General features: G+C 47.0%; 1 protein-coding gene across 5 annotated transcripts in view; it reads right to left on the reverse strand.

Moving 5' to 3' along the window:
- Positions 1-13,096, reverse strand: part of HPCAL1 (hippocalcin like 1) — a 292,954-nt gene that overhangs the window by 21,437 nt on the left and 258,421 nt on the right. For all 5 annotated transcript variants that reach the window (XM_040348609.1, XM_040348608.1, XM_040348606.1 and 2 more), the window contains one exon: positions 12,626-12,731. In XM_040348609.1, the coding sequence (XP_040204543.1) occupies positions 12,626-12,731 (106 nt within the window). The remainder of the gene's footprint in view (positions 1-12,625; positions 12,732-13,096) is intronic.

Genomic DNA, 13,096 nt, shown 5'->3' on the forward strand with positions numbered 1-13,096 from the left:
AGGACCCCGGAAAACTGTCTGCCCCTTAAGTATCACCTCCCAGCATGCACAGCGGGGCACCACTCCCACTGGGCTGCTGCCAAGAAGAGTCACTCAACACACCATGATTCGCACGAGTTCCAACATGGGCCTGGGGTGGCAACGCCACCTACAGGCAACAGGGGAACATTTCTATTGAGCACAACCACAGCTAGAACAGAAGCTAATTTACATAGAATTAGCAAAGTCTGAGCCCAACTATTGGCTCAGACACCCCTACATTTACAATAGTGCCCGAAACATTGGGAGACCAGCGCTACATAAGTTATGTGTAAGGACATGGAATGACACCGGGAAAAAAGTATTGAACATGCTAACTGAAATGTATTTAACCACGTCAATACTATACACTTTTACCCCCTTCCTGCCCAGACCAAGTTTCATCTTTCAGCTGTCACACTTTAAATGACACTCATGCTACACTATATGAAATTTCCATCATATTTTGCCCACAAATAGAGCTTTCTTTTGGTGGTATTTGAACCACAGCGTCTTATTTTTTTGCTAAACAAATTAAAAATGTCTGAAAAAAAAAAGTCTTTGTTTCGTTTACTAAATTTTGTAAATAAGTAAATTTGCTTCTTCACCGATGAGGCACTGGGGAGGAGGCACTAATATGCAGAACTGATGGGCAGCACCAATAGCACTTATAGGCAGCACTGATGAGGAGGCAATGACAGGCATTATTGTAGGCACTGATTGGCATATTTTGGCATTTTGTTTGTGCACCGATTGGCATATGATGGACACCGACTGGCATTTTCTATTTACACCGATTGGCATCTGTCGTGGGCACCTCTGATGGGGGCTGCGCGGACAATATACTGATTATAAGCGCAGACCCCATTGTCAGGAGAGCCGCTGATTGCCCTTGTCAGCACGAAAGCCGATTATCGTCACTTCCTAGACAACAAGGGGTTATAGCTGCGCCACTGCACCAAAAACTTTTAAAGTCCACTGAAACTAAAAGTTGTACTTTACTGTGCACCCAGATTGATCTAATCTTGTACGTGTAGCGCTACCCCCGCAGGAGCCGCTGGTTGTTTGTGGGATCGGCGTATTGAGTTACCTTGCAGGGTGTCTAGGGGTGATACTAGTGAGTTGAGGCCATAAGCGAAGGTCCAGTCATCAATTGGGTTTTCTTCAATGCTTTATTCCAAGGCCCAACATGGCCAACATTAACATAAGACAAGATAGGAAAGGTTGATGAAACATGAAAACAACTTTAGTATCAGGCCTTGGATATGAAAAGAGCAGTCCTCCTCCAGTCTCTTAGTAATAATAAGATCAGTTCGTCATCACTCCAGCCAGAGTGGGTAAAGTGCCCCCGGACAGACTTCTGTCACAAGCCTGGCAGCCGAAGTGTCACTTGTAAATCGCTAGGAGGAACAGACCTCTGCCACAGGCCCGATTCTGCACCTCTGCCACAGGCCTAGCGATTTAGGGTGCAATAATTGGACTGAGCGAATCCTCCCAGTAAAGTTTAGTCAGGGTCACCAGTTGACAGCTGCAACATACCTGTCAGTATCGTGGTGACCAGATCCCCGGTGGTTCGTTCAGGCCTCCTGGATAACCTCTCTCTGGGTTCTCCCTGAGCCGATTCCCCACCGCACAGCTCTCAGCTTAGGATCTTCTTAGCAAAGGTTGGGACCCAGCAAGTTGCTGGGGCCCCTCTCATCAGGATGAAGCTTTGCATGGTGCGCAACTCCGGCCAGGTAGGCCATGGTGGTGGGGTCCATGGATGTGCGCACCCTGAAGGTGGATGCCGCACCTGGAACTCGGACCCCGCGAAAACGGACCTAGAATCAATGGCGTCTGCCTCAGATATACCCTTCCCCAGCATGCCCAGCGAGGGAGAAACTCCTCTAATTGGCTGCTGGGCAAAAGGGACTCTGCCAGAAGCCCTCTAGTGCCAACTGCCACCCAGAGGTGGAAACACACCCCTGAAACGCAGACTGACCTACAAGACAGTTCTGAAAGGACAGCAGCCCTGCAATTTAACAAATTGTGAATGGGAGCAAAATAACTCTCCCATTCCCCACTAACTTTAGCAAAGTGCCCATACTGAAAGTAAGGGGGCGCTACATATGGTATGCTCCTAATCACCACCGTGACTTTCACAGATAATGCACACTCTAGATGAAGACCCGCCACCAGGTATCAAAGCCGCTTACCAGACGGGCAAGCACAGTTTGCAGTCGGCTATAGCCCAGCCACGGCCTTTGAAGTTGTAATTGACCCACAGGTTACAGATTCCTGGAACTGGCTTCCTTCACATCCATAAGCTCCACCAGTTGGTCTGATCTCCATGTGTTCGTCACTTCCTGGTTACCGCTGTGATTGGTCACAGCCGAGCAAGTGGTAAAGAACCTACATCATTGGCTCTTTACTGAGATTGGAGATCGCCATGTGCCCACTGGGGTGGGGGAGGCGGAGCACGAGAGTCATGTAGTCAGAATAACTAAACCCCCCGCTCGTCATCATTTTGCTATACGCTGGGTGGGATGTGGTTAATACATGGTATAAAGTTTGTTGGTAATGACAGCTTCAAGATGCCTCCTGTATGTTGAAACTAGTCGTATGCATTGTTCAGGTGTGATTTTGGCCCATTTTCCCCCACACAGTCTTCAAATCTTGAAGGTTTCGTGGTCCTCTTTTATGAACTCTGATCTGATCTTTAATTCTTTCCATAGATTTTCTACTGGATTCAAGTGGCTGGGCCATTCTAGCAGCTTAATTTTCTTTATATAAAAGCAATTGAGAGTTTCTTTGGCTTTGTGTTTGGGACCATTGTATTGCTGAAATGTCCACCTTTGTTTCATCTTCACCATCCTGGTAGATGGCAGCAGATTTTTATCAAGAATGTCTTGGTAAGTTTTTCTACCCATCCATCCTGTAATGATATCAAGTTTGCCAGTACTGTATGCTGAAAAACAGCCCCACACCACACCATGCTGCTTTCCACCAAACTTCACTGTTGGTATGGAGTTTTTGGGGTGATGTGCAGTGTCATTTGATCTCCAAACATTGTGTGTATTATGGCATCCAGAGAGTTAAATTTTTGGTCTCATTTGACCAGACTATATTCCCCAGTATTTCTAAATGTTGTGCAGCAAACTTTAAACAAGCTTCAACATGCTTTTTCTTCAGCAATGGAGTCTTACATGGTGAGCGTGTATACAGGCCATGGAGGTTGAGTGCATTACTTTGTTTTCATTGAAACAATTATACCTGCTAATTCCAGGTCTTTCTGAAGCCCTCCACAAGTGTTCCCTGGCTCTTAGACAACTCTTCTGATAATTCTTTGCATCTCTTTGTCAGAAATCTTGCGAGGCGCACCTGGTTGTGGCCGGTTTATGGTGCAATGATGTTCTTTCCACTTACAGTGGGTAAAATAAGTGACAGAGCTAGACCATGTCACTGTGAAAATGGAGAATATGACACAAGATTCACATTAAAGGGTTAATGCAAAGTTCACACTATCGCTTCTGAGAGGAGAAAGCTGTGTTTTTGGTTTTCTCAGAATTCTGTGGTTCTGGATCAGAACTTTCCAGAATATATCAGGTGCCTGCAGCCTGTCTGAGTACACAGGTCATTATATAATCAAGCTTGAGAATGGCTCAGAGCTCCCAGTTTGGAGACAGAAGGTCTCACCTAGAGGTCAGAGGTGCCCCAGCAAGCAGACAGGAGGTCTGATTCAAGGAGTCAGGTGGGCTTTTATCTGAGTGTTATGAGAACCTCTATCCAGGAGCCAGGATTGAGCCATGCAGCAGGGAGTGGTGACTAAAGGCCAAGAGAGCCAAGTGGACCAGCAAAGCTGGGCAACACAGCCAGAGGGACTGGCAAGAAGAGCAGTGGTGCTGCCAACAAGGGAGATTGTTGGCTTGGTATTTTCGTTTGATTGTCCATGCTAATGTGGAGGAGCCCTTAATAAAAGCAGGCCGCCATGCCATAAAATACAGTTTTAACTGGCGCAAATCATTGAAAAAGCACCCGTCACATGAGTATAATCTCCCCAATACCACAATATACATAAATTATCAACTTATCATTGACTCCAGATATTCAGTATGATTTATAACCTATAATGCTTCCCTGTTTCCCTGTTATAGCTGTAATATCTAGGAGTCTCATGTATTATATCCCCAGTCTCAGACCATCGCTTGCATCATGTCGGCAGTCTCAGACCATCGCTTGCATCATGTCGGCAGTCTCAGACCATCGCTTGTATCATGTCGGCAGTCTCAGACCATCGCTTGTATCATGTCGGCAGTCTCAGACCATCGCATGTATCATGTCGGCAGTCTCAGACCATCGCTTGTATCATGTCGGCAGTCTCAGACCATGGCTTGTATCATGTCGGCAGTCTCAGGCCATCACTTGTATCATGTTGGCAGTCTCAGACAAGCTCTTGTATCTCATCTGCAGTCTCTGACCATCACCTGTATCATGTTCAGTGTCTTCTTTCTCTTATATAATGCACATCGTTTTTGACTATATCCCATTGTGTGAATAGTGTCTCCGATACTGAATATTCACAAAATTTTAATGTGTGGCCCTTTGGAAATGTCAATAGCCGCACTTGAGGCCCACCATTTTAACCACTCACCGACCAGCCACCGTCATGATACAGTGGCAGGTCGGCTTGATCCTGCAAATCGGTGTAGGTCTGGCAGCCACCCGTGATCGCGCCACAGAGCCAGACCGGGGATCTGTCAATGTAAACAAACAGATCCTTGTCCTGACAGGGAAGCAGAGAGAGAGATCTCTCTCCTCTTCCAGTCAGTCTACTCCCCACCCCCCATTTAGAAACACCTCCCAGGGAACACATTTAACCCCTTGATCACCACTAATGTAAACCCCTTCCCTGCCAGTGTCATTTATACAGTAATCAGTACATTTTTATAGCACTGATCGCTGTATGTCAGTGGTCTCAACAAATTGTCAAAAGTGTCCGATCTGACCACCGAAATGTCGCAGTTCTGCTTATAAAAAATAAAAAAAATCGCTGATCATTACTAGTAAAAAAAATAAAAATCAATAATAAAAATTACATAAATCTATTCCCTATTTTGTAGACGCTATAACTTTTGCGCAAACCAATCAATTTACCAAAAACGTGTAGAATACATATTGGCCTAAACTGATGAATTTTTTTGAGGGAATATTATAGCAAAATTTTTTTAAAAAAAAGGGATTTTTAATACAGCTTACCTGTAAAATCCTTTTCTTGGAGTACATCACGGGACACAGAGCGGCATATTCATTACTATGTGGGTTATATGGAGTACCTTCAGGTGATGGACACTGGAAATCTCAAACAGGAAGTGCCCCTCCCTATATAACCCCCTCCCATAGGAGGAGTACCTCAGTTTTGTAGCAAGCCTCCCAAAATGGTCCCCAAAAGAGGGGTGGGAGCTCTGTGTCCCGTGATGTACTCCAAGAAAAGGATTTTACAGGTAAGCTGTATTAAAAATCCCTTTTTCTTTATCGTACATCACGGAACACAGAGCGGCATATTCATTACTATGTGGGATGTCCCAAAGCAATGCTTACAATGAGGGGAGGGAGAACATCTTCCCAAGACAAAAGGATTTCATTTAGAGATATACTCAAATCATAATAAATCCAACTTAGTTGAGAAAAAATAATTTTAAATTATAAATTTAACTCAAAACGTGTGGACAGAAGACCAGGTTGCCGCCTTGCAAACTTGAGCCATAGAGATCTGGTGGTGTGCTGCCCAGGAGGCGCCCATGGCCCTAGTAGAATGAGCCTTTAATAACGGAGGAGGCAACCCCTTCAAGCCATGGGCCTGAGTGATTAACTGTTTAATCCACCTCGAGATGGTGGATTTTGCAGCTGCCTGCCCCTTCTTGGGCCCATCCGGTAAAATGAACACATCTGTTTTCCGGATCTTCTCTGTAGCTTTAAGATAGGCCTTCATGGCCCTGACAATATCCAAGGTATGCAGCAACCCTTCCTTTCTGGAAGTAGGTTTAGGAAAGAAGGATGGTAATACCAAATCCTGGTTTAGATGAAAACTGGATATAACCTTCGGTAGGAAGGATGAGGGCGGAGAACGACCTTGTCCTTATGTAAAATAAGATATGGTTCCTTACAGGATAAGGCTGCCAGTTCCGATACTCTTCTGGCGGAAACTATGGCGACCAAAAATACTAACTTCCTTGTCAGTAAAACCAAAGGAATTTCAGCCAACGGCTCAAAAGGTTGTTTCTGTAAACTTGACAGAACAAGATTTAAATCCCACGGACAAAGCAGGGATTTAACTGGAGGATTAATACGTAAGACCCCTTGAATGAAGGTCTTAACTAGCGAGTGGGTGGCCAGCGGCCGCTGAAACCACACTGACAAAGCTGAAATCTGTCCTTTGATTGTGCTTAATGCCAGTCCTTTATCCACTCCTAGCTGGAGAAAACTTAATACTCTATCGATGGTAAACTTGCGAGAAAGCCATCGCTTGGACTCACACCAGCCTACATAGGCCTTCCAGACCCTGTAATAAATCACCCTAGAGACCGGTTTCCTGGCTCTGATTAGGGTAGAGGTTACTTTCTGAGACAGACCTCTACCCCTGAGAATCAGGGATTCAGCTTCCAGGCCGTCAAATTTAGATGCCGTAAGGCAGGGTGGAGGATCGGACCCTGCGATAGCAGGTCTGGCCGTAGAGGAAGAGTCCAAGGGTCTCCCACTACCATCTTCAGGATTAGTGAATACCATGCCCTTCTGGGCCATGCTGGAGCTACCAGGATGACTGGTATGTGCTCCACCCTGATCCTGCGCAGCAGGCGGGGTAGTAACTGGAGCGGGGGAAATGCATAAAGAAGTTTGAACTGATGCCAAGGGCAAACTAACGCATCGGTTCCGCAGGCTCTGGGATCCCTTGTGCGGGACATGAACCTGTCGAGCTTCTTGTTTAGTCTCGATGCCATGATATCCACGTCCGGCACTCCCCATTTCTGGCAGAGTGTCTGAAAGACCTGTGGATGCAGAGACCACTCCCCCGGCAACAGAGTCTGGCGACTTAAGAATTCCGCCTGTAGGTTGTCCACTCCGGGAATGAATATAGCCGATATGCAGGGCACATGGGCTTCTGCCCACAAGAAAATCAAGCTCACTTCTCTCTGAGCGGCTTGACTCTTGGTTCCCCCTTGGTGATTTATGTATGCCACCGCCGTGGCATTGTCCGATTGTATTCTCACCGGGAACCCCTGCAGTTTGGACGTCCAAGCCCTGAGGGCTAATCGAGCAGCTCTGAGCTCCAAGATATTGATGGGCAACTGCTTCTCTGCCGCTGCCCAAGTGCCCTGGCGAGTGCAACCATCCAAAATTGCTCCCCAGCCGATCAGGCTGGCGTCTGTGGTTACTATCTTCCAGGTCACAGGACTGAACGTCTTTCCCTTCAGGAGATTCTGAGGGTTTAACCACCAAGATAGACTTTGCCGGACTCTTGGTGAGAGTTGCAAAGGAATCTCCAAGGCCCGAGGCCTCTTGCTCCATGCTGACAGGATGGCTGCCTGCAGGATGCGAGTGTGGCTCTGAGCGTACGGTACCGCCTCGAATGTGGCCACCATCTTGCCTAGTAGCCGCATACATAGGCGAACAGTTGGCTTTCTCTTGCTCAGCACTATTTGTATTAGCTCTTTGATGGCCTTGACCTTCAATAGAGGTAGGAACACCTTCTGTTGTTCTGTATCCAATCTCATGCCGAGATATTCCAGCTGCCTTGTGGGCCGAAATGCTGATTTGTCTCGATTTAGGACCCAGCCGAACCTCTCGAGGTACTGAACCGTGAGGGCGACTGCTCGTTCCAGGCCAGGAGACGAGTGGTCTACGACCAAGAGGTCGTCCAGGTAAGCCAGGACCGTGACCCCTTGGGTCCTTAGATTGGCTAGGATTGGGGCTAGGACCTTCGTGAATACCCGGGGGGCCGTAGCCAACCCGAAGGGGAGCGCCACAAATTGGAAATGACGCTGAGCCACCGAGAAGCGTAGAAATACCTGATGTGGCTGAAAAATTGGCACATGAAGGTAAGCATCCTTTATGTCTATGGACGCCATGAAGTCGTCCTTCTGGAGCACGGCGACAGCTGACCGAATAGTTTCCATCCGGAATGAGCGGACCTTTAGGTACGCATTTACTCCCTTTAAGTCCAAAATTGGCCTGACATCGCCGTTGGGCTTTGGGATGATAAACAGGTTGGAGTAGAACCCCAATCTCTGTTCCTGGACTGGTACTTCTACCATCACCTTCTGGCACAGAAGATGATTCAATGCCGCCATCAACGCGGCTCCCTTCACCGGGTCGCCTGGTACTCTTGACTCCTGGAAATGAGGAGGAGGGAATCTTGAAAATTCCAGTTTGTAGCCCGTGGCCACGGAAGACCGTACCCAGCAGTCGGGAATGCTGGCCTCCCAAACTTCTGCAAAGAGACGTAGCCTTCCCCCCACCATCGTGGGTGGGGGCGCCCCTTCATAAGGCCGACTTGGGGGCTGGCTTCGCAGGCTTGCGGTACCACTGCTTCTTGCCCCCAGTGGTTTGGCCTTGTGGCTTATTGTTAAAGCCTGATCTTGCAGGAGGCCGTCGATACTGTCTGGTATTAGAGGGCCCCTGTCCCGGGGAGGGCTGGCGCTTAAACGCGGGCCCTCGGGCTTTCTTCTTGACTGGCAAGAGAGTGCTTTTGCCGCTTGATATAGTCTGAATATATCTATCCAGATCTTCTCCGAAGAGTCGTCCTCCATGGAAGGGAAACCCTACCAGGAGCTTTTTGCATGGGGGCTCAGCCTCCCAACTCTTCAACCATAAGAGCCTTCTCATATGGATTAGAAATAAGGATAAACGTGATGCCTGCTGGATGGAGTCCTTGATAGCATCTACCGTAAAGCGTATAGCCCTCGGTATATCCGCAAATTCCTCTGCCTGCTGGGCAGGGATAAGTTTAAGCATTTGCTTAGTCTTATCTGATAATGCTTGGGTAATTCCAATAGCAGCCACAGCGGGCTGAACTATCGCCCCCTGCTGCAGTAAAGGAGGCTTTCAGTAATGTTTCCAAGCATTTATCAACCGGATCTTTAAACACCTGTACGTTTTCCACCGGACAAGTTAAAGATTTGTTCACATAGGAGATGGCTGCGTCCACCGCCGGGGGCGCCCACCTTTTGGAGAATTTCTCCTCCATAGGATATAAAACAGAGAATTTTTTAGGTGGTAAAAAGACTATCTGGCTTAATCCAATCCTGAAACATGACCTCCTCGAGTAGAGGATGGATCGGGAAAACTGCGTTGCTTTGAGGCGTTCTTAATGAGCCCAAAGCTGAAACCGCCGATACTTGAGGTTCTGGTATGGGTAACTTAAATGCCTCATGGACCATGTCCGTTAAGGCCTGAACCCACAAACTTTCCCCTTGGGAGGCTGAACCAGACCCCTCAGTAAACAGATCCTCGATCTCTGAACCACCCTGGTCCAAAGCGTCAAGTCTATCCAATCCCCCTAGGGAAAGGATCTCTGTGTCTGAGGCTTCTTGCTCGGGTGACGGAGACCTAGTCCGTTTTCTACCCGATATAGCCTTAGCTATCCTTTTTGCCATTCTTTTCTCTAGTTCACCTAAAGACACAGCAAGAACCCTCTCAGTGACAAAGCCGGGGTTGGACTGACCTGGATCAGCCCCAGCACCAGGTCCCATCAAGGCGTGCCCTGATATGTCCTGTGGGGAGAGCAGCGGCATAGCCGTGTCTGAGCCCTCGGATTTTGCGGGGGAATCCCCACCCTTTGTACCCTCTGACCCAGAAGGCATGGTACAATACCGAGGTACACCTGCTATCACCCAGCCACAGACGTAGCTAAGGGGATCTGTCGGTTTGGGAGCGATAGAGACTAACGCCCAAACTGATAAGGGAGATCAGCAGTTCCTTCCCTTCTTCTCTTTTTCTTTTTTTTGAAGAGGAAAAAGAAACCACTCTGTCTCCCACTAAGAATTGCCAATAGCCATCTGCTGAAAAAAAAAGGAAAACAAAACCTATCTGTAGGTTTGACAGTCCTTAGAAAAGACTGCAATTCTTCCTTTCGCCACCGGGTGTCCTCGGCGTGCTCCGCTCTGTGTCCTCCTCTCCTCTAGCTCAGGATGACACTGAGCTCTTGGCAGCTAATGGAAGGGCCTCCCCTTCCTTTATTTGTGATTCGCCGCCCACAGGGACGCGCCCCCTACCACGGAAACGGCGCGAAAATCGTTCATATCTCGGGCGCGCGCGCGCCCGTCGTCGGGGGCTATCACACATGGAGGAGGACGGAGCAGCGCAGGCACCCAGGCAGGTAAGCCCTTAGGTAGGTCACAGACCTCCTTTTAGCATGGGAAAAAGGCTCCCCTCTTACAGAGATCCCACACCTAGCGCCAGCAGCCCAGCTAAGCAACACTTACCAGGGAGGTCACATTTTACTGGGGAAAAAAGATTGAATCATCCTGTCTCTGTCATAGACATAGTGATTCCTTGCCAATGCAGAGCATACCCAGGCCTGTCCCCCTGTGCACCCCCTGTAGGGAACCTGCTAAGAACCAAGTTCCGCAAGCTCCCCCAATACTTACCTGCTCCATGCCGCAGGACTTTTGCACAGCAAGAGGTCCAATCTTCCCCCATCTCCGTGGGTGGCGTCTAGACCTTCAGGCCCTGGGTTCCTATGAAGGAGCCACTGTCCTGGGCCCATATAGCACCCTGGCAACAGAAACATTAGGCCCCCAAAGGTTTCTAAGTTCTGGGCCCAGGGTCCAGCTCTCTGAACAGAAAGCATTATGGACTACACCCCAATGGTTTGGGGTCCGGTTGCTGACCACTTTAGCACTGAGGCCTTTGGACAGAACCGGTTAGCCCACCTTAATCCCAAGGATGTGGAGGTAAGCTAAACCATGACCAACACCTAAGACACTGGCGAAAAAACTGAGGTACTCCTCCTATGGGAGGGGGTTATATAGGGAGGGGCACTTCCTGTTTGAGATTGCCAGTGTCCATCACCTGAAGGTACTCCATATAACCCACATAGTAATGAATATGCCGCTCTGTGTCCCGTGATGTACGATAAAGAAAATATATTTTTTTTCAAAATTGACGGTCTTCATTTGTTTATAGTGCAAAAAATAAAAACCACAGAGGTCATCAAATACCACCAAAAGAAAGCTCCATTTGTGGGGAAAAAAGGCATCAATTTTGTTTGAGTACAGCGTTGCACCAACGCGCAATCAGTTAAAGGGACACGGTGCCATATCGCAAAAAATGACCTGGTCAAAGGGGAAAATCTTCCGGTCCTTAAAGTGGTTGTAAACCACTTTTTGCTACAGGCAAGCCTATAAGGCTTACCTGTAGCTACCCAGCATATCTCCTAGTCCTGCACGGTTTAGGAGATATCCCCTGTATTTGCATGTGCCAATGTAATCAGCAAATACACACTGAAGCAATGGCACGTATGTACCATTGCTTCAGTGAAGGTGATGGTGCCATTACCAACGTGCAGGAGTGACGTCATCGCGGCTCCGGCCAATCACAGTGCCCGAGCCCGCGATACCATGAAGTAACTCCGGGAGAGAAGTCGCCGACTGGAGGGGGGTACAAGGACCGCTGCGGGGACTTCGATCTAAGTAATTCACAATGAGCTCATTATGCCTTTGTCTTAAAGGTTTTTTTTTTTTTTTTTTTATTACTAGGGTTTACAACATTTTTAAGTGGTTAAGAAAGTTGACCACCACTGCTCTTAACTCTAGCCCAAGCCTTACTTAAAGTGACACAAAAGCAAAACAACAGCAGCCACTTAGTAAAGAAAAAGAAAACCTGTCTTTGCAAACATTGGAGGTTGCTTCCGGGACTCTCCCTTTTGAGTGAACCTGTGCTTTGTCAATACAGAGCAAACCAATGTTTTTTTTTTCCTTAAAGCTGTTGTAAACCCCGCTTTGTTAGTTATTTTTACCTACAGGTAAGCCTATAATAAGGCTTACCTGTAGGTAAAATTAAAATCTCCTAAACCGGCACGGTTTGGGAAATATTCACCCTGCATGTAGACATCAGCGGGCGCCGCTGAGAAGGCTTTGTTCTAAGGTGAGTATGTCATAATGCGCTAGTATGTGATGCATACTAGCACATGCCTTTATCTTGCAGGGTTTTTTTTTTCCCAACGGTTTACAAATGCTTTAACAGCCCTCTCCTCTATACTTAAATTCCTTTTACTTTCCTTCTGATACATTCTGCTGTTGAAACCATGAAAAGGAGAGAAGCTGATGAAATCTACAATACACAAGAACGAGGTTATAAAAGAGTGAGGTGGGACAATACTACTACTACTACCAAGAAGGAACTTCTACCACCCTGCAGCTGAGGTATTATAACCTTCAGCTCCCATTGCCGATGTATATACTGTAGACCTGAGGAAAGAAAGTTTGTCACCTTACTTAGAACAACCAGATACTTCCATTTTGTAGACCTGCACTACAGAAAGGTCAGTAGAAATCTGGAATCATTGTCTCCATTCTTTTGGAACAGCCCTGTAATTTTGGTTTGAATTGAAAACAGGATGTGCACATCATACCATCATTATTTGTGTCCATCTGCTTAAAGATTTTGTCTGTTCTCTTTTCTGGCGTAGATTCGTCTTCTGGCATTTTCATCACGGATGACACCATCTTGTATATTGCCTGTAGAGGAAACAAAAGATTTGGATGAAATTAAAAAGGTTGCTCCATTTTTACCTGCTAAAAAATGAATTTCTTTACAGAATGTATTTTATGGTGCTCAGAAGTTTGCAGAACAGATTTGGGTATAGATTTGTCACTTCTAGTACAGCCTTACTTTTAATGTGAAGCACTTTCTAAAGAATATTTTTTAGGCAAAGTAACTGTGGTTAAACATTTACATAATCCTAACAAGTAGTAAAGGAGTTTTAAAACAAGGCCTTGACAACCTCTATCTACAGACACAGTGGAGGCATTCATTCTCATAATTCACAGCAAAGGCATTGAAGTCTCTTTCTCGGCAGCTCAGTGTAGCACATACAACTTAA

This window comes from Rana temporaria, chromosome 4, assembly GCF_905171775.1.
Source record: "Rana temporaria chromosome 4, aRanTem1.1, whole genome shotgun sequence".
NCBI classification, from domain to species: domain Eukaryota; kingdom Metazoa; phylum Chordata; class Amphibia; order Anura; family Ranidae; genus Rana; species Rana temporaria.